Raw genomic sequence first — 23217 nt, 5'->3', positions numbered from 1 at the left:
GCACTGTGGAAATCAGTATGGTGATTCCTTAGAAAGCCAGAATTGGAGATATCAGTTCCCATTACTAGGTATATATCCTAGAGCAGTGAGAGCCAGGTCAGGAACCGATATATGCACACTCATTTTCATCACAGCACTATTTATAATAGCAAAAAGATGGAAACAACCTATGTGCCCATCAGTGGAAGAGTGGATGACCAAACTATGGTACATACACCCAATGGAATGCTATGGAGCAGTAAAGAATAATATAAAGTCTGCAAAACACCACATAACATGGATAAATGTGGAGGACATTATGCTGAGTGAAATAAGTCAGTCACAGTTTGTTGTTGTGGAGGGTCAAGGAAAGGTTTATATATGCAGGGAAACTTTCTTTGTTGGTTGCCAGGGATGGGAGGGGTGGAGAGAAAACACTGGGGGGAAAAAAAAAAGCACTGACCTATGTCACTTTGTTGTTGTTGTTGTTATGTGCCCTTGAGTCGGACCCGACTCAGTGACCCCTCCTTGGGTTTCCAAAGCGGTTATCACTACGGAAGTAGATTGCCCAAACTTCCTTCCAAGGAATGGCTGGTGGGTTTGAACCACCAGCCTTCTGGTTAGCAGTCAAGTAAGTGCCTTAGGTACTACACTACCAGAGCTCCTTATGTCACTTTAGTTTTGTGTATTTCACTGTACATAAATGATATTTCAATAAAATACATTAAAAAAAATCACTAAAAAATTATGTAATAGTAGAACGTGCCACAGTAAAATGGTAAAGAAAAGTCAAGAAAGAAGAAATAGGCTTCTGTTTCTAAATAAGAAAAAAGGAAAAATCAGAACACAATGAATTTTTACTCTTGAAATACATCCTGTGTCACATCACTGATATCCTATGCAACATTTGAAAATTCAGTGTATTAAAGAATAAAATACACATTAGTACATAAATATACCAAAAAGCTCTTATAAGCAGTCATGGGGAGGGGGTCATACTGAATGTATGCTTCAGCACATGGTGAAAATTTCAAGTTAGGATAAATACATTTTTCTAATAGCGTAGTACCTAAGGCACTTGTCTTCTGTTAGAAGAATTTTGAAAAAAAAATTTTAGCTCACAAGGTAACAATCCCTCTCCACCATCCTCACCACTTCACCCTCATTTTCAGATGGTTCCAATTACTAGAAAGGCAGTCTAATTATTAGAAAACTTTTTTTATGCTTATCATCTCTTTCTTAACATCTCTCTAGAATTTCTACTGAATGAGACTAGTGCTTACCTCCAGAATTATGTAAAACAAATCAAATAGTTCTTCTACTGGACTGCTTGTTCAATATTTAAAACAACGCTACTAAATCACTTCAACATCTTCTTATACCAGGCCAAAGACATATTTATCACGCCTTCAATTTCATGATTTTCACAGTCCTCACCATTCTGTCAGGAGCTCTGGTAGCATAGTGCCTAAGGCACGTGACTGCTAACCAGAAGGATGGTGGTTCAAACCCACCAGCCACTCCTCGGAAGGCAGGTTGGGCGATCTACTTCCATAGAGATACTGCCTCGGAAACCCAAGAGGGGGTTGCCATGAGTTGGGTCCAACTCCACAGCAAATAACAACACCACCATTCTGTCATCTCCCCAGGGCATACTAACTTGCACACTAACTCAATAAAACATAGTATCCTGAATTAATCTAATCTTGCCAGTGCTACGTCTATCTCCCCTGGCATAAAACTAAAACTATACTGGTATTAATGATGTCTAACTTTTTTACAGGGAGGAGTTGTTAGTGGGGCTTAAACAATAAGCTAAAAATTTTATAAACTGTATAAATTTAAATTGTAATCTCACATAAAATGAAGTCTTTCAGAACAAAGGCAAAGTTCAGAGCTGGGGAATTTAGTAACACATTGTAACATTTTTTGTTTTCTTTCCTTCTCACAATTCTGTTATCGCTAGTGTTGACTTCACCGTAAGGCTGATTTCTTTAAACATCAGAAATTTGGGTTTCCTCAATGTGCCTCTCCCTCACTCAGAGAGTTAAGGAATTCTTTTCTTCACTCTGACTAGGCTGACTTTAGTCACATGACCACCTCTGAATCAATAGTTGTTATCAGGTAAATGGCTTAGGTCAGCTTCTTGAATGAACTGAATTGAAAAAGGAAGTAAAATGAATGGATCAGACTAATTAGGACCCTCTCCAGAATCTAGGGTCAATTTCCCAAAACACAATGTGTTATAAAAATGAAAATGTGGTGGAATGGATTCTGCTAAATCTAAAGCAATTTACACTACACTTCATACTACAGTTCACCTCACAGTCTTAATGCTTTTCATAACTTCACAGACAAAACATATTTTCCAGTTTATTAAACATTTGCTTTGTTCACTTGCATAATTTGCATGTCAGACACCTTTCTTCTAGGGTCATTTTCCATCTTTCTGATATATATCCTCTAGCCTTTTTCTTAGTGAAGGTTTGCTAGTAGTCAATATCCTCAATTTTGCCTGCATATTTTTATTTTATCATTTTTGGAAAAGTTTTGCTGCATACATATTTAGGTTGCATTTTTATTTCAACACCCTGAAAATATTACACTGTCTTGGCTTCCTTGTTGTTAAGATGTCGTCATCCTGATGCTACTTTACAGGAGGCATTTTCTTTTTTCCTCTGGCTGTATTTAGTGTTTTCTCTCTGACTGTGGTAGTCTGCAGGTTCAATACAAAATGTATAAGTGAGGTGATTTTCTTAATTCTACTGAATATATGTTGTGCTTCTTGTATCTGCAGATTTACACCTCATCAATTATGGAAAATTTTCAGCTACTGTTTCTTCAAATGCTACCTCAAACAAATTCTACTCATTTTCTGTTATTCTGATTAGATGTACACTGAATTTTCTAAGCATTTCCACCAAATTCTTAAATCTCACTAGTATTTTGTATCACATTTTCTTTATTCTGGATAAATTCTTCAGCTCTATTTTCCAATTCACCAATTTTCTCTTCATAGATGGGCCCAGAGCTTAGTTTCTGACAGTTCTAATACTTGTAAAAGCTTTAAGGCCACCACCAGACTTTATGTTTGCTGCTTAACCTCTTGTTTCAAGTTTTTCTTTAATTTTTGTTTCTTTGTTTTGTTGTTGTTTTGCTTTCCAAAGGAAGAAACAATGTACCACATTTGTTGCAACTTAACCAGTACCTACTTATAGTGAAAAGACCACTACCCTAGCATCCATAGTAATACTGAAGGAGGAAACTAAAACTAAAAAGTTTTTAGCAAGCACATCACATTGCCTATTGTTGAAAGTATACTCAATTAGCTTCCTTTGAACTCATCCACAGCTCCTGTCAGTAAAAGCCACTATTCTTATTTGTGCAACTGATTTTTGGAGCCTAAAACCAACTCTATGTTTATCTCTAATAGAAGTTTCTGCTTGGTGATGGTTGTTGTTAGGTGCCGTTGAGTCAGCCCTGACTCACAGCTACCCCTCCTTGGGTTGCTGAGGCAGTATCACTACAGAAGTAGATTGCCCAGTCTTCCTTTCAAGGAGTGGCTGGTGGGTTTGAACTGCCAGTCTTCTGGTTAGCAGTCAAATGCCTTAGGCACTATGTCACCAGAGCTCCTAAAATGTACTAGATGCATTAACTGAGACAAAAAATATAAGAGGAAAAACAATTTTACTTCAACTACTTCTTCCACTTATCTTAGACAAGCTCACCTCCTACTTCAGTTTTCCTAACACCTTTCCAACTTGCTTGAAGAAACTTCCTTTGCAGTTAATAGATCAAAATTTTCCCAGACATTTACAGTCCAAAAATGACTCAATTATTTGCACATCACCAAAGTTCTAACCTTTGACGAACATCCATTTTAAAATATACATTTATTACAAATTTATCCATTATAAGCCTAAAGCTGTTTTCTTTCATAGTAATAATTGGATTTATTATATAGAGGAATATAATATTAGTTTTTAAGCACTAAATGTTTTATATACAGAATTTTTGTTCCTCCTCCATACTCACATTTGTTTTCAAAGAGTAATGCTTACAAATCATATTGTTCTAAAAATAGACCTAGTTTTACAAAGTATTAACATTGCTAGCAAATTCATGAATTTTCTTTCAGGACCTCTAGTATCAAAGTTAGGAGCTCTGGTAGCATAGTACCTAAGGCACCTGATTGCTAACCAGAAGGCTGGCAGTTCAAACCCACTAGCCACTCCTCGGAAGGAAGGTTGGGCAATCTACTTCTGTAGTGATACCACCTTGGAAACCCAAGGAGAGGTCACTATAAGTCAGGTCTGACTTGACGGCACATAACAACAACAAATCTCAAAGTTAGTATTAATCCAAATTTCTCTACTCTGTCATTTACTATATCGACTATTATCAACTGAATAAAGCTACTGTCAACTGAAAAATATTACCATCACAACCTTAATGTTTTCAAACGTTTTCAATGAGACACTTATGATTAAATAATGATTGAATAAAATAGTTGGTTTTTTTTTTGGACCAATAGCTTAGGATAGTGTACAGATTTTAAAATAGATGTACTCTAACATGTTAAAATTATTCACTGATATACAACTTCAGATCCTTTCAGTTTTATATAAACATAGACAGTAGAAAAATTTAGGCCTACAATTATGGAACAGTAGTTTATTCCTCTTATAGTATACTGAAGAAAAATTCCCAAATATGATTATCAAGAGATTTTTTTTATGAACTGGTCACAAAAAACTGCACTTTTATTATCTTGTCTCAGAATAAGAGTCATAAATAAATAATATTACAAACTTCACAAACAATTCAGACACCCAAAATCAAGTCATTTCTAATACATTTAAAAAATTATAATGAAATGAGAAGTTATTAATATCATATATCTACGTACCCAATACCACAGAAACAAAGAGTAGAAAATATAGGAAATGGAGGAAAAAACAAACAGAAATAGACTATTAATAAGATACTTTAACACATCATTCTCAGTTAAAGAAAGATCAAGTAGACAAAGACATTAGAATATGGAAGACATATAAAAGCTTGTAAGCGGTTATGTAAAGTACAACTATTGGTCTCTCCCCACCTGCAGCAAAGAAAAAGTGAAGAAAATTAAAAATGTAAGGAAATAATTAGCCCAAAGGACTAATGAATCATGCGAACTCCAGCCTCCACGACCCTGAGACCAGCAGAACTAGATGGCACCTGGCCATCACTGCTGATAGGTCTAAAAGGGATCATAATAGGAGGTCCTGAATAGAGTGAGAGAAAGATGGGGAACAAATTTCAAATCATGGGAGAAAAACAAGCTTACTGGTCTGAAAGACTGGTGGAACTCCCAAGGCTATTGGCCCTTAGATAGCCTTCAAGCCTGGAATGGAATTCATTCACCCTCCTGTCTCAACTTTTAGCGAAAGGAAAGACAGAAGTATAATATAAACAATTAACACCAGAGAGGTACACACTCATTAGAATAATCAACCCTATTAAGAGCAAAAGGGCAGCATTTGCCCAGGGGTAAAGATCAGAAAGCAAGAAGGGATAGGAAAAAAGTATGAAGGAAAATGCTAAACACAAGGAAGAAAAGGGAAAAGGGCCATTCCGTTGTGGGGACTGCGATCAATGTCACAAAATGTGTGTGAATTGCTAAGTGGAAAACTAATTAGCTCTGTACATTTTCACCCATACTACAATTTAAAAAAAAAGAAAGAAAAGAATATAGAAAACAATCAATGTTTCAAACATATTTATTGAACCTAAAAACCAAAAATAAAAAATAAACTTCAAGAGCATATGAAAAATTCAGAAAAAATAACTATATCATAAGCCACAAAGAATAATTCGTTAAATTAAAAAAAAAAAACACCAATACAATGTTGCTGTTGTTCCTCATTTTCACTGGCCCTCTACTTTATCAAAGATGATGTCCTTTTCTAGCCATTAATCTTTCCTGATAACATGTTCAGAGTAAGTGAGTCAAAGTCTCTCCATCCTTGCTTCAAAGGAACACTCTGGGGTTGTCTTTCTTCTAAGACTAATTTTTTCGTGCTTTTAGCAGCCCACAATATAATCAATATTCTTCACCAACACTGAAATTTGAAAACATCAATTCTTCTGCCTTCCTTTTTTATGATCCAACTTCACCATATGTATCACATGATTGAAAAAACATGGTTTTAGTCAGACACCCTTAGTGATCCAAGTGACATCTTTGTGTTTTGAATCATTAGATATCTTTTGCAGCAGATTGCCCAGTTTGTTATGTTGCTCCATCTTGACTGTTGCTTCCATGGATTTTGATTCTTATCCATGTAAATAACTACTTGGTAACTTCATTTTTTTAACTTTTTAGATAACTGTCTTATTTATCTAAACCAAAAGAAAAAAACCTGCTGTCGATTCTGATACGATTCCTAGTGACCCCTCCTTGGGTTTCCAAGGTGATGTCACTACAAAAGTAGACTGCCCAATCTTCCTTTCGAGGAGTGGCTGGTGGCTTTGAACCGCCAGCCTTCTGGTTAGCAGTCAAATGCCTTAGTCACTATGCCACCAGAAAAAAATACAAGTGGATGACTTTAACAAACAGAAATTTATTCTCTCACAGTTTAGAAGACTAGAAGTCCAAATTCAGAGCCCTAGCTATAGAGGAAAGCTTTCTCTCTGACAGCTCTGGGGGAAGGTCCTTGAATCCTTTCCACATTTATAGGCCCAGTGTCATTCGAAGATCTCCATGTGTTCTGGCAACAATCTTCCTCTGGGTCTAGGAGGTTCTCAAAACAGGACTCCTGGGTCTAAAGGACTATTCTATTCCTGGCTCTTCTTCCTTGGTGGTAGTCTGGTCCCTCTGATCTCCCCTCATTTTTTTTCTTTTTTATCACTTTTATATCACAAAGGAGACTGACTCAAAATACAGTCTAATTCTGTAGATTTTACCCTGCCTTATTAACATAATTGCCTCCAATCCCACCTCATTAACATCATAGAGTTCAGGATTTACAACACACAGGATAATTACATCAATCAAAAATGAAGGATAATTACATAAGCATAGCACTGAGAATCATGGCCTAGCCAAGTGGACATATTTTGAGGGGAAAAAATTCAATCCGTAACATTCACCATTTATCATGATGTTGTTTTATCAGCCCAATTGTGAGGGTTTTCTTTTTCTTCACACCAGATATAACCAATACCGAAGGCAGTAGTTTTTTACTTTCATCAGCAAGAAAGGTTTTCTCATCTGCATAGGATAGGTTATATTAAATAAGTCTTCCTCCAATCCTGATGCCATGTTCTTCTTCTTAATGATCCAGCTTACAGATTAAGTAAAAAAGGTGGGAGGATACAACATTGTCACATACTTTTTCCAATTTTGAGCCACACAGCATTACCTCATCCTGTTCATATCACTGCCTCTTGATTCATGTGAGCATAATTAAGTTTCTGAAATTCCCATTCTTTGAAATATTATCTGTAATTTGTTTTGAAATGTCTTCACATAGTTGATAAACAGGTAAACATCTTTCTGGTATTTTCTGCTTTTGGCCAAGATCCAAATGAAATCATCAATGGTATCCATCATTTCATGTCCTCTTCTGAATTCACTTTTAACTTCTCTCAGTGATCTGTTAACATATGGTTGTAACTCTTCTTGAATTACCAAAAACAAAGCAGTAATGTATAAGTTATTTAAAAACAAATAAACAAAACAGCCTTCACAACCTGGAAAATTTAAAACATACTATCAAATAACTATTGGCTCATAAGAGATTTTTGAGAAAATAATGATAAAGAAAACATGACATGTGATGTCTACAGGATTCAACTAACAGTTACAAGAGAGAAATTTATAACATTAAATAGTAACACAAATAAAAATGTAAATAAATTCTCAACCAAGTCAAGAAAAAGTACATAGTAAAACAAAGAAGGAATTGATAAAGAAAAAACAAGTTTGTTAGAAAACAGAAAGAAGGAAGAATATATAAATTCAAGAGGTGATTCCTTGAAAATAAACAAAAAACACTAGCTAAGCTAATTTGAAAAAGGGAGGAGGGAGGTAGAGAAAGTACAGATATTAAAAATCAGAAATGACGAAGTAAAAAAATCCGTAAGAATAGAGAAAAAACTGAAGAAAAACATGAGATTTCTTTATACAACTCTATGAAAACGATTTGAAAACTTACATAAAATAACTTTTGAGAAAAATAAAGTTTGGCAAAACTGCCTTCAATGGAGTCAAATGTCTTTTACACACTAACTCTCACAGAGAGAATAATTTATTTAAAGGATTCTCTCATAAAACAGTATCAGCCATAGTTGGTTTCAGAAGGAAGTTTTATTAAACTTTTATAGATCAGAAAATTGTAATACTATTTAAAACATTACACTAAGGGAGCTCTGGTTGTGTAGTACCTAAGGTATTTGATTGCTAACCAGAAGGCTGGAAGTTCAAACCCACCAGCCACTCCTCGCAAGAAAGACTGGTCTACTTCCATAGAGATACCACCTCAGAAACCCAAGGACGGATCACTATGAGTTGGATTCAACTCAGCGGCAGTGATGAAAACCTCCAAATGCCTTCAATGAAACTAAGTTTTTTACATTTATTCCAGAATCTGACAAAAATTATACTATTTAAAAAAGCAAAAAAAAAAAAAGACATACAAAGTTATGCAAATAACCAAAGTCTATTGAAAAAAATCATACACTCGGCAAAGGACTTGGGTAGACCTTTCACCAAGAATATCCAAATGGCCAACAAACACGTAAAAAGATACTCAATGTCTTTAGCCATCAGAGAGGTGCAAATGAAAATCACAATGAGATACCATTTCACTCCTAGTAGGACGGCTAAGATTTAAAAAAAAAAAAAAAAAAAGCATATAACAGATGTTGGTGAGGATGGGGGGATACGGAAATCCTTAGCCACTGCTGACAGCAATGCAAAATGGCATAGCCATTGTGGAAAACAGTGTTGTGGTTCAACAAAAAATTAAAAATAGAATTGCCTGTTATTGTTACTAAGTGTCAAGAGATGATTCCAACTCATAGCAACCCTATATGACAAACTAGAACCGCCCCATAGAGTTTCCTAATCTGTAATCTTTATAGGAGCAGATCTCCAAGTCCTTTTCTCCCAAAGAGTAGCTGTTGTTGTTATTTGCCATCAAGTCAGATGCGACTCATAGTGACCCCTGTTGGGTTTCCAAGGCAGTATCACTATGGAAGTAGACTGTCCAACCTTCCTTCCAAGGAGTGGCTGGTGGGTTTGAAACGCCAGCCTTCTGGTTAGCAGTCAAGTGCCTTAGGCACTATGCTACCAGAGCGCCTAAGGAGTAGCTAGTAGCTTCCAAACACCAACTTTTCACTAAGCAGCTGAGAGCACTTAAACACTGCACTATCAAGGCTCCTAGAACCATTATCCAAACAAAACCCATTGCTGTTGAGTTGATTCTAATTCACAGCAATCCTATAGGACAGAGCAGGGTTTCCAAGGCTGTAATCTTTACAGAAGCAGACCACTACATCTTTCTCCCAAGGAGTGGCTGGTAGGTTCAAACCTCGACCTTTCTGTTAGCAGCCTGTGGCAGCAAGTCTCCTCAGAACTATCATATGACCCTGCAATTTCACTTAGGTATAAACCCAAAGAACCTAAAGTCAGTGACATGTACAGACCTATGTATACCAATGTTCATTACAACACTATCCACAATAACCCAAAGATGAAAACAACCAAAATGACCATCAACAGATTAACAGACAAACAAAATATGCTACAGGTACTCCCCAACTTACAATGGAACTCTGTTCCAATGAATGTCTAAAGGTATTTCTGATGTAAGTCAAATATTTCTTTCTTTCCATTATTATTACTTTTTAGTATCAGTATCTTTATAAACTTAATCTTTGTGTTCAGGGGTTGGAAACATTACATATAAACTTACAGATACATTTTAATACATACATACATACATACATATGAAAAACATCACACAAACCATAAAAATTTACGTCAGTGATGAAGAGTTAAACAATGTTGATATTTTGTCAACTGCGGTGATTAACTATTTGTGGATGGTTCTCGATCATCTAAATTATCCCGGAGATAGGCATAGCCGTATGCTTCTTTGAAATGAGAATGGCCAGACTTTGTCTCACCTACTTTGGTCATATTGTCAGAAGGGACCATTCCCTGGAGAAGGGTATTATGCTTGGAAGAGTAGAGGCTCAGTGACAAAGGGGAAGACACTCAACAAGTTAGATTGACACAGTGGCTGCAACAATGGGCTCAAGCATAGCAAGGATTGTGAGGACAGTGCAGGAGCGGGTAGTGCTTCATTCTGTCATGCAGAGTGTCACCGTGAGTCAGGGCCAACTCAAATGCACCTAGCAACAATAACAGGGTAGCATCTCTAGTCAGAAAATTAGTGAAACCTGTCTTTATGGTCCTTTTTTTTTTCTTAATCTATTTCTCAATAACATCTCATTGCTTCCTGAATCTGCCATCTAGATGCAAAGATGGGTCTCTCCTCGTCCAGAGCAAAGAAGAATGAAGAAAACCAAAATCCATGGAAACAATTAGTCCTGGCGAATGGTACACCATCCGATCTGCAGCCTATATGACTATGAGACCAGAAGAACTAGATAGTGCCCAGCTACCAATGACATCCACTTGGAAGGGGATCTATGTAGCAGATCCTTGATAGAGAGGGAGAATAATGTGGAACAAACTCAAAATCATTTGGAGAGAAAAAAAAGGGGGGAACCAGGTTTGCTGGTCTGATAGAGCCTGGTGGAACCACTGAGACAATGGCCCCTAGCTGCCCTTCAGGTCTGGAATTGAACCCACATCTGTGGTTTCCAGACAAACAGAAGACAGGCATATGAGTTGAACATTTACCTGAGGTAGCTACACTCCTTGGAGAGAACAGTCATTGAGAAAGAAGGGCTCTCTATGCACAGGGAGACAGCTTAGGGGGCAGGAGTCCATGGAGGGATGGACACTGGGAAGAGGTAACTATGGGGAGGTAGTGGGAGGGGAGCTGTTGCATTGTTGTAAACTGTGGTCAGTGTCATGAGACAAAGTATGTGTGAACTGCTGTATGGAAAGTGAATTTGCTCTGTAAATCTTCAACTAAATCACAATTAAAAAAAAAAAAAAAAAGACATCCCACAAAAAAAAAATAAAATAAGACCCCAGTCGCTACTCCCCATTGTAGGACGAGGAACAAGATTTTTATGTATATTGTTGTGCCAACTGAGTCTGGTGTCCCCCAGTACTATGTTCCTGAGACAGTAGAGCCACTGGATCTCTTTGCCACAGTATCGTGCTATCAGTAAGGGTTATCTCTCTTCTGTTGTTTCTGTAAGGATTGCAAGTATTTTGTATCATTGGTATCTGTGCAAGATTAGCCTCAGCTGAATCTATTCTTGCTCTAGAATATAATCCTGTTCACTAACCCATATTTGATGTTCTCATATGTTTATGTGTTTATCTGTAGCCTGGTGTTTGGTGTTAATGGTAATGCAGTATTGTGGATATACTGGTTGGTATTAGCATCTGTCATCTATATCTTACGTGCACAATTCGGTGTCCTCCCTTTTTCTAATGTTATCATGGTGGTCACAGACTCTTTCTACACCATCCCTCCCCTTACCCTCCTCAGCATATGGCCTCCAACTAGCTAGAAATTAATCCCTCTCCTCCCTTCCCACTCTAGTAACCTACAAAGTGAGCTCCCTTTCTTAAGCAAACCCTTCTTTGTCTTTATAGTAATGGGCTTAATCAGTATTTGTCCTTCTGAAAATGACTTACTTTACTCAGCATAATGTCATCGAGGCTCATCCATGTTGTGAGATAATTCACATATCACTCACTGTTCTTTAATGTAGCACAGTATTTTATTGTGTGAATGTACCATAATTTGGTGTTCCATTCATCCGTTGATGGGTGTTTAGGCTGTTTCCATCTCTTTGCTATAACAATTGTGCGGCAATGAACACAGGCGTGTATGTGTCTGTTCATGTCCTGCCTCTCACTTCTTCAGGATATATTCCTAGTAATGGAATTGCTGGGTCAAATGGTATTTCTATTTTCAATTTTTTAAGGAAACGCCATACCGTTTACAATCCCATGAGCAGTGCACAAGAGTTCCAATCTCTCCGCAACCACGCCAGCATCTGTTATTTTCTGTCCTGTTGAACTTTGCTATTATTGCTGGAGATGATATCTCATCACTGTTTTGCTTTGCATCTCTCTAATGACTACAGACCACAAGCAATTCTTCACGCATTTGTTGGCAACCAACAAATCATCTTCAGTGAAATTGTCTGTTTATGTCTTCTGCCCATTTTTGAAATGGGTTGTTTGTCTTTTTGGTGCTGAGGTGTTGAAGTTTCCTATAGATTTTGGAGATAAGTCCTTTATCAGATATGTCATAGGTAAATATTTTCTCCCAATCTGTACATTCTCTTTTTACCCTTTTGACAAAGTCTTTTGATGCACGTAAGAATTTAATTTTTAAAAGGTCCCAGTCATCTGGCATCTCTTCAACCTCCTGTGCATTCTGGGTTATGCTTGATAGTCTATTTATGCCATAAATTAGGGCTCCTAGATTTGCCCCTATTTTATCTTTGATGAATTTTAATAGTTTTGGGTTTTACATTTAAGTATTTGATAAAATTTGAGTTTAGTTTTTGTGTATGGGGTGAGGTATGGGTCTTGTTTCATTTTTCTGCAAAAGGATATCCAGTTTTCCCAGTACCATTTGTTAAAGAGGCTGTCCCTTCCCCATTTAGTGGGTTTTGGACCTTTGTCAAAGATCAGGTGTCCATAGGTGGATGGGTCTATTTCTGGTCTTTCGATTCTGTTCCACTAGTCTATCTGTCAATCATGGTACTGATACCACGCTGTTTTAACTGCTGTGGCTGTATAGTAGGGTTTAAGATCCAGGAGTACGAGACCTCCCACTTTGTTTTTCTTCTTCAGAAGTGCTCTGCTTATCTGAGGTCTCTTGCCTTTCCATATGAAGTTAGTTATTAGTTTTTCCATGTCCTTAAAAAACTGTGTTAGCTGGGAAGAGGTAACTATGGGGAGGAAGTGGGAGGGGAGCTGTTGCATTGTAAATTTTGGTCAATGACATGAGACAAAGTATATGTGAACTGCTGTATGAAAAGTGAATTTACTCTGTAAATCTTCACCCAAATCAAAATAAAATAAAAAAAAAAAAAAAAACCTGTGTTGGTATCTGGATTGGGATTACATTAAAAGTGTAGATTGCTTCAGGTAATATTGACATTTTCACAATATTCAGTCTTCCTATCCATGAACAAGGCATGTTCTTCCATTGATGTAGAGCCCTTGTTGTCTCCTGTAGTAGTAGTTTACAGTTTACTTTGTATAGGTCTTTTGTGTCTCTGGTGAGGTTTATTCCTTGATATTTTATCTTTTTGGTACCTATTGTGAATGGTATTATTTCCCTTATTTCTTTTTCAGAGGACTCTTTATTGGTGTAAGAGCTCTGGTAGCATAGTATGTAAGGCACTTGACTGCTAACCAGAAGACTGATGGTTCAAACCCACCAGCCACTCCTTGGAAGGAAGGTTAGGCAATCTTCTTCCATAGATACCACCTCGAAAACCCAAGGAGGGGTTGATATGAGCTGGGTCCGACTCAATGGCACATAACAACAACTTTGTTGGTGTAAAAGAATCCAACTGATTTTTGTTTGTTGACGTTGTATCCTGCCCCTTTGCTCAACCTCTCTATTAGTTCCAGTAGTTTTTTGGTTGAGTCTCTTGGGTTTTCTATGTACAGGATCATTTCATCCGCAGACAGAGATAGTTTTACTTCCTCTTTGCCAACTGGTATGCCTTTTATTTCTCTTTCTTGCCTTATTGCCCTGGCCAGGAATTCCAATAAAATGTTAAATGGAAGTGGTGATAGAGGGCATCCCTGTCTGGTTCCCACTCGTAAGGGGAATGCCTTGAGTCTTCATTAATAATGATGTTGGCTTCGCATATATGCCCTTTATTGTGTTGAGAAATTTCCCTTCTATCTCTATTTTGCTGAGAGTTCTGAACAGGAATGGGTTGGATTTTATCAAATGCCTTTTTTGCATCAATTGATATAATCATATGGCTCCCTTCTTTTGGTGCATTTATGGGGTGGATTACATTGATTGTTTTTCTGATGTTGAACCATCCTTGCATACCTGCTATGAATCACACTTGTTCAGGATGTTATTATTTTTTGATATGCTGTTAGATTCTGTTGGCTAGGAATTTGTTGAAGAGTTTTGCATCTATGTTCATGAGGAATATTGGTCTGTAGTTTTCCTTTTTAGTAGTGTCTTTCCCTCGTTTTGGTATTAGTGTAATGCTTGCTTAATAAAATGAGTTTGAGAGTATTCCATCTTCATCTATGTTCTGCACTAGCTTGAGTAGTATAGGTGCCAACTCTTCCTTGAACATTTGGTAAAATTCTCCAGTGAAGCCATATTTCTTCTTTTGTTATGGTCTGTTCAAATACTCTGTCTGAGTGGGGTGGTTTAAGTAGGTCTTATGATTCCAGAAACTTGTCCGTCTCTTCTAGGTTCTCAAATCTGTTGGAGTATATTTTTTCATAATATTCTGTCAGTATCTTTTTTATTTCAGTTGGTTCTTTGGGGATGACACACTTTTCATTTACTATTCTTGTAATCTGCATCTTCTGTTTTATTTCTTTTGTTAGATTTGTCAATGATTTGTCAATTTTGTTAACCTTTTCAAAAACCACCTTTTTGTTTTGTTGATTTTCCCTATTTTTTTTTGTTTGTTTGTTTCATTTATTTCTGCTCTGATCTTTATTATTTCCTTACTTCCAGATACTGTAAGATTCTTTTGTTGTCCTTTTTCTAGTTGTTGTGTTAGAGTGTTGATTTTGTTTCTGCTAAAAGGGCAAGGAGGCCACATCTCCTGACCTCCTCTAACCCCACAAGAGGAAGATGACAGAGTCACTACCAGTAACCCAAGGCCTATTCCTGGAAGGCCAGACATGCTGCTTCCCTCCAGCCTTACACCAACCATTCCTCCCAAAGCACCCACTACCTCTCTCCTGTGCTCAATAATTCACTGGAGTGGCCACACAGAACTCACAAATTATGGGGTTTATTAGGGAAGCACCAGGCTACAATTCAAGTTCAGGAAAAATGCCTAGTCTGTCTCAGTCTGGTGTCTCCCACCCAATAGTCTCTCATAGTCCTCTCCCAGCAGTGGGTGTCCTGTGTCTCACTCAGCAATGCATGTCTCTTGCATCTCTTTCCAAGCAGCACATGTCTCTTTCAGGAGGGTGTGTCTCTTTCAGCAGCACATCTTCTTCAACCAGCAGTCAGAGAGAGAGAGAGAGTTCTTCTGCCTCTAGGCCTCCTTTTGAGCCTGGCAGAGTGGCCAAACTAACCAATCATAGCATCAGAATTCTAAGCACCTGAGAAGAGAGCAGGAACCTCCCAGAACACTGCTCTGTGTGGCACCCAACAGAAATATACCAGGTAGGTAACTTTTACAATCAGGAGCTCCTCAGTTGCTCGCAGCAGATTCCACCAGAGTTTACAAAGACTAATGGCTAGAAAAGCCACACTAAGTAACTTACTACACCACAGTTTCTTTCCTCTTTTTCAATGTATGCATTTATTGCTATACACTGCCCCGAGTACTGCTTTTGTTGTGTCCCATAGGTTTTGGTATGATGTATCTTCATTCTTGTTTATTTCTAGGAATTTTTTTATTTCACTTTTTATTCTATTACCCAGTAGTTTCTGAGCAGTGTATTGTTCAACTTCCACGTTTGATGTTTTTTCCTCAATCTTCCTATTATTAAATCTAATTTTATAACACTGTGGTCTGAGAAGATGCTTTGTAGTATTTCAATGTTTTTGAATTTATTGAGGCTTGTTTTATGTCCTAACATATGATCTATTCTGGAGAAGGATCCACATGCCCTGGAGAAGAATATGAATTGTGCTTTTGCTGGATGGAATGAGCTTTTTCACATCTACGAGGTCAAGTTGGTTGATTGTGTTGTTGAGTTCTTCTGTATCTTTGTTTTTTCTCTAGTAGATCTACCCTCCTTGAAAGTGGTACATGAAAGTCTCCTATTACTATTGTAGAGTTGTCTATTGTCCCTTTTAATTCAATTAATATTTGCTTCAAGTATTTTGGAGCACTTTCAACAGTGGCATAGATATTATCATAATATCTTCTTGGTCAATTTACCCTTTCATATAGTGGCCTTCTTTGTCTCTTATGTTGTTTTACACCTTAAAGTCTATTTTATCAGAAATTAATATTGCAACTCCTGCTCTATTTTGGTTACCATTGCCTTGGTATATTTTTTTCCATCCTTTAACTCCTAATTTGTTTTTATCTTTGTGGCTAAGGTGGGTCTCTTATAGACAGCATTTTGATGGGTCTTCTTTTGTTATCCAGTCTGCCGCTCTCTTTCTCTTGATTGGTGCATTTAGTCCATTCACGTTGAGTGTAATTAGTGATAGGTAGGAATTGAGTGCTGTCATTCAATTGTGCTTTTTGGCATGTTGCTGGAGTTTCCTTGGTCCATATACTTTTCTGAGCTGAGTTCGTTTTCTTGTCAAGTGTTTCCTCTCTTTTCTTCTTTATTGTTAGTTTTGTGCTTACTAAACCCATGTTTTCCTTCCTTGGATTTGCTTACGGGGATTGTTAATTTTCTCTGTGGTTACCTTGGAGTGAATTCTTGTTTCTATATTTTTGGACCAGTCTGTTCTATGAGGACATTGTTCTGTTTTCATCTCCATTTTGAAGTTTGTAACCTGAACTTTTATTCCCTCTATTTGGTTAGTTGTCATGTGCAGATTGGCTTACTTGATTTTTAGTGTACAATGTTTTATGGTCTATTTTGAGTGTGTATTTGGAATTTGGTTTTAGTACTGATGTTATGTGTCCTGATTGTGCTGTTCTCTGTTGTGGGTTCTCTATTGGAAGGACTTCCTTAAGTATTTCTTGTAGAGTTGGTCTGGTTTTCACAAAATCCCTTAATTTCTGTTTGTCTGAGAATGTCTTGATTTCTCCCTAATACTTGATGGACAATTTGGCTGGATATTGGATTCTTGGTTAGAAGTTCTTTTCCTTCAGTGTTTAATATATGTCATCCCATTGACTTCTTGTCTGCATGGTTACTGTTGAGTAATCAGAGCTCAGCCTGTTTGTTTATTGTAAGTAGTATTTCTTTAGTCCCTGGCAGCTCATAAGATTCTTTCTTTGTCTTTGGTTTTGCAGAATTTCCTTATGACATGCCTCAGTGTTTTTCTCTTGGAATCTATCCTTTATGGGGTTCTTGGAGCTTCCTGGGCAAATATCCTTTCTTCCTTCAGAATATGGAAGAAGTTTTCTGTTAGTAGGTCCTCCACAATTTTCTCAGTGGTTTTTTTTTTTTTTTTTTTTTTTTGCCTCTCTCTGTTCTGGAATTCCAGTGAGGCGTACGTTGTTTGTTTTCTTGTCATCCCATATAAATCTTAGGTTTCCTTCATTTCTCTTAAACCTTTGTCCTTATTTTTCTTCATACAGGATGGTGTCAAGGGATTTGTCTTGTAGTTGGGAAATGCGTTCTTCAGCCAGTTCTAGCCTATTCTTTTGTGCTTCCACTGTATTGTACAATTCTGTAATTTTGATATTCATCTTCTGGATTTCTACCTGCTGTTCTTGTATGAGTTCTGATTGTATATTAATCTTGTTATTTTGTTCTTGAATGGATTTCCTAAGTTCTTCCAGGGTACTGTCTGTGTTCTCCTTGCTTCTGTTTGGGGTTTCCTTAAGCTCTTGTAGAGTTCTATAAACATACCTTCTAAATTCTTTCTTGGATCATTCTATTGCCTCCTCTTCCTCTATGTGTAATGGGACTTATTAATTAATTAATTTATTTATTTATTTATTGGGATTTTACATTTATTGTCTTATCCTGTTGTTTTTTTTTTTTTAATTGTTGCTGGTGTTTGATTTGAGGTTGCCTGCTGTTTCCTAGACATTTTGAAGTTGTCTTTAACTGTTAGCTATGTATTGATTTGTTTTGTCTTGGTTTTATGTGTAATATTTTGAAAAGGTGGAACTGGTGTACTTTATTTTTTGGCTATTAATTCAGGTGTGCTGGGTTGCTCTGCTGTTTTCTGATGATGGAATCACTGTGTGGAATGTGGAAGCAAGTCTCTGTCATAATGAAAGTTTAGGATTTGAGCTGGCAGGTGTTATGGTGGCTTCATGTGGTTTTTCTACTGGATGAGGTAGGGGAGAGATGGAGAAAGGAGAAGAACAGAGAGGGAAAAAAAAGGAAAAAAAAACCCCAAGGTGCCAGGAGCCATTTCTAGGGCTTTAAATGAGCTGCTAATGATGATGTTATACTGTTACTGACAGGCCCGCAGCTCAAGTTCAGAAAAGACTCCCATTCTTAGGAGGCCACCACTTTCCACCAGGTTCAGACAGCCACAAAAACCCCACTCTCCAGGCACCCCCATGCCAAAATGCTGACCAACGATAAGTACACCAATCGGCAAAGGGAGTTCATCCCAGAGCCTGCCCACTTGTGGCTTTACTCTCTCTGTTCCCACTTCAGCAGCACCCAGAGCCAGAGGGGTCTGTGCTTCATCTCAGCAGTTCCAAGTTTACTGATAAAAGCAGATGCTGAAGGTAGATCCATGGAGTGGCTGCAGGTTCTCTGGTGCAGTGCATTCTCTCCACTGTCCCAGGGAGCCCGCCGATGCCCTTTCTCGCCTGCCAGTCAGCGCTCCGCAGAGTAGATTCACCTTTTTTTTTCCCCTCCATAGAACTGCACTGCCTGTTTCTCCTTTCTAATCCTACTCCCCCGAGTTCGGTGTACTCTGATTTAATGAGCTGTTCAGAGCAACAGAATCCCCATTTCAAACTGCTGCACCTAGATTTTCCAGTACTAAGATGCTAGAAGGAACTAGTGTGTATGCTACAGGAGAGACGCCATTTTAGCAACCTACATGTAGAAATTTTTGAGGTGAGACTCAAAATCATAAATAAAAAGACCAGGTATGCCTATCTGATAGAGCCTAGTAAGACCCCTCAGACCATGGCCTCTAGCGACCCTACAAGTCTGGAATTAAAACATTCCTGTGGCTCCCAGCCAAACAAAAGACAGGCATATGGAGTGACTATTTACATGAGGTAGATAAGACTCCTTAAAGCGATAAATCGTCGGAGAACAGAAGGGAAGTGTTTGCACAGGGACATGGTGCATGGGGTGGGAGTGCATGTGAGGGAAGAGCATGGGGAAGAGATAACTACAGGGAGGAAGTGGGAAGAAAGCTGCTACATTGTGGGCAATTGCTGTCAATGTCATGAGACAAAATGTGTATGAACTGCTGTATGGAAAATGAATTTACTCTGTAAACTTTCACCCAAATCACAATAAAAATTTTTTTAAAAATTGTTGAAGTAGTATATGTTTTGGTGCATACATTTTTACCAAAAAGAAAAAAAAAAAATCAAATATTGTGAGCAAGGCGGTTTAGTCTAGGAATGCAAACAACAGATGGTGGTTTGGTTTTAGGAAATCCATTAAGATAACCTATCATATTAATATTGTTGTTCCTGTTGTTGTTATGTGCTGTCGAGTCAGACCTGACTCATAACGACCCTCCTTGGGTTTCCGAGGCAGTACCGCTACAGAAGTAGATTGCCCAACCTTCCTTCCGAGGAGTGGCTGGTTGGTTTGAACCATCAGCCTTCTGGTTAGCAGTCAAGTGCCTTAAGCACTATGCTACCAGAACTCCCTCATACTAATATAGCTAAGAGAAAAACTAATACAACAACCACATACATAAAGAAAAAGTTAAATTGTCAAAATTCAATTACCTAATTCATAAAAAATTAAATTAGGAACTGATGGATACTTTCTTAAGCTGAAAAAATGAAAAGCGTTAAATGATACAACAACAGACTTGAACAAATGAAAATGCATACCATGTTAGTATGCATACCAGAAAGACATCAGCATAAAGCGGTCAATTCTTCTTAACTTGAAAATCACCATCAGGTTTTATTCTGGAGTTAGACATGGTAATTATAATATTCATTAGGCAAGGAAAAAAAAAAAGCCAAGAATAGTCAGAAAAAAACACAAAAGGAACAGGAGGGAGAGGGTTTTAGACCTACCAGACAGTAAAACATATTTTAAAGGTTTTGTTACAGACTGAATTGTGTTCGCCACAAAGAAATATGGAAGCCCTAATTCCTGTATGACCATGCTTGAAAACAGTGTGTTTCTTTTGTTATGTTAATGAGGTCATACCAAGGTATGGTGAGTCCCAAACAGACTCACTTCTGAATAGTGTCTCATAAAAAGAATAGTATAGTATATAGTATAATTTAGAGAATTATGAGTTTTTCCAGAAAAATTTTTCTCCTATATTACATTAACCACATGGACTATAATGCCATATTGCATATATATCGTATATTCAGCATACAAAGTAATCTTTAAAATGTAACATAAATAATAAAGCACTACTGAATTTAACTTTGGGGAAATGCATTCCTACCCTAACAGGTGACGATGACTCCTCTGTATTTCGCTTCTGGGAGTCAGTGTCCACATCTTGGCGCTTGTTCTTCATTCTTTCTCTAAGATCGCCTGTAGGTCTTTCTGGTGATCTTTGAACCAAAAATCAAAAACAAAATAAAACAACAAAAATCTACATTCATGTAATATTTTATAGGAAGATATTTACAGAAACAATCTCATTAATTTCAATACATTTTTTGTAACTGTCCATGGCTCTCTTTTAAGTTCAGAAAAATAATTTCTTTCAGCTTAATTATTAATATAGAAAATATCTAAGCAATACTTACTAAGTTTTCTCTACATTATCAATCAAAATGCATACATATAAAATTCCACAAGGTGGCAGGTACTGGTGATATGAATAATAAATTATATCTCAATTGAGAGAAAGGTCTATAATTAACAGCTTGATACATTTTCTTATTAATCAGATATATTAGCTGTATTTACAAGTAAAAGATAGGAAGATACATCTAAGAATTCCAACATTATAATCTACACATATATGTGGCTGGACACATCAACTACTGAGAAAATATTTCAGACATCTTACGTATCAAAGCAAACATAAGATTTTTTTTGTACTCATCAAGTTTTTTCTTAAATTTGAAGTTATTTCAGAATAAAAAACAGTTTAGGAATTCAAATCAAGATTTTAGAACAATTATATTCTGGGCAATTTTTTAAACTGCTGGAAAACATGCATTTATATTAAAAAAGGTAACATTTCACAATTTATACTGGGAATTATATAGTACGTGGCAATTCAATTAGTTTATTTTCATGTTTATTAGAAGAAGCCCTGGTGAGGAAGTGGTTAAGAGCTTATCTGCCAACCACAAGGTCAACAATTTGAACCCACCAGCTGCTTCACAGGAGAAAGATGTGGCAGTCGGCTTCAGTAAAGACTGTATCCTTGGAAACCCTGAGGCAACTCTGTTCTGTCCTACAGGACTGCTATGAGTAACAATGGTAAAGTTTCATAATTTATACTGGGAATTATACAGCATATGGCTGTTTAATTAGTTTATTTTCATATCATTAAGTGGAACAAACAAAGAAGGGGTGGAAAACAAAATGCCTTTAAAGAACATCCCTAGAGAAAAAATAATCCTCAACTTTATATGAAATGGTAAGAGCTCCTAATTAACTACACCAATGTGGAAAATGAGGAACAACGTAGGAGAACTCACACTTACTAATTTTACAACATACTATACAGCTAGAGTAATCAAAACATCTTGGTACTGGTATAACAATAGACAAAAAGATCAATGAAATAAACTGAGAGTCCAGAAATAAACCCTATACCTACATCTATGGTCAACTGATTTTTCACAAGTGTGTTAAATCCATTCAACAGGGAAAGAAGAATCTCTTCAATAAATTATGCTGGGGAAACTGGAATTCTACCTTCAGAAAAGTGAAACAGAACCCACGCTTCCCACAAAAATAAATTCTAAATGGATTAAGGACCTAAATGTTCAAAGTAAAACCATAAAATTCTTAGAAGAACAAGTAGGGGCAACACTGTGGGGCCTAGCTTTCAACAATCGATTACAATATAAAAACAAAAGTACAGCGGCAAAGACAAACTAAATAAATGGTACCTTATAAAAATGAAAAATTTTTTTCATCAAAAGACTTTACCAAAAAGTAGAAAGACAAGCTACTGACTGGGAGAATATTTTCAGAAACCATATATCTGACAAGAATTTAACTATATATATATACACACACACACACACACACATATATACACACACACACACACATACATATATATATATACTTATACACATACATACACACACAAAACTTAACAATATAACAACAACAAAGACGACAAATAACCCAATCATAAAACAGACAAAGAATATGAACAGACATTTCACCAAATAGGACATACAAATGACCACCAGACACATGAAAGGAAGCTCAGCATCATTAGCCATCAGACAGAGGCAAATCAAAACCACAATGAGATACCATTACACATCCACTAGGATGACTAAGAAGCTTTCATGGCACTGTGGTTAAAACACTGAGCTGTTAACCAAAAGGTCAGTGATTTGAACCCACCAGCTGCTCCGTGGAAGAAAGATGAGGCAGTTTGCCTTCATAAATATTTATAGCCTTGGAAACCCTCTGTGAAAGTTCTACTTTGTCCTATAGAGTTATTATGGGTAGGAATCAACTCGATGGCAGTTGGTTTTTAGGATGGCTAAGGCTCTGGTAGCATAGTGCCTAAGGCACTTGACTGCTAACCGGAAGACTGGCAGGCTGGCGGTTCACACCCACCAGCCACTCCTCGGAAGGAAGGATGGGCAATCTACTTCCGTAGCGATACAGCCTTGGCAACCCAAGGAGGGGTTGCTATGAGTTGAGGCTGACTTGACGGCATATAACAACAAGAAGATAAAAATAAAAAAAAAAAAAACAGAAATAAGTGTTGGAAAGGATATGGGGAAAATGGAACCCTTATCCATTGCTGGTAGGAATGCAAAATGGTACAGCCATTATGGAAAACAGTGTAGTGGTTCCTTAGGAAACTAAAAATTGAACTACCATATGACCTAGCCATTCAACTCCTAGATATATACTCAAAAGACTTTAAATCAGAG

The 23217-nt window shown here is 37.1% G+C and overlaps 1 protein-coding gene across 1 annotated transcript in view; it reads right to left on the bottom strand.

The window, feature by feature from the left end:
• The window catches only part of ZC3H13 (zinc finger CCCH-type containing 13), a 162818-nt gene that overhangs the window by 136736 nt on the left and 2865 nt on the right, over positions 1-23217 (bottom strand). The window contains exon 3 of the mRNA XM_042781909.1: positions 20571-20682. Coding sequence (XP_042637843.1) covers positions 20571-20682 — 112 coding nt within the window. The remainder of the gene's footprint in view (positions 1-20570; positions 20683-23217) is intronic.

The sequence above is a fragment of the Orycteropus afer genome, unplaced genomic scaffold (genome assembly GCF_000298275.1).
Source record: "Orycteropus afer afer isolate SDZICR_OR568_19922 unplaced genomic scaffold, OryAfe1.0 scaffold00194, whole genome shotgun sequence".
Taxonomy (NCBI): domain Eukaryota; kingdom Metazoa; phylum Chordata; class Mammalia; order Tubulidentata; family Orycteropodidae; genus Orycteropus; species Orycteropus afer.
Note: the sequence above shows the minus strand (reverse complement) of the source record. Positions and strands in the feature narration are given on the sequence as shown.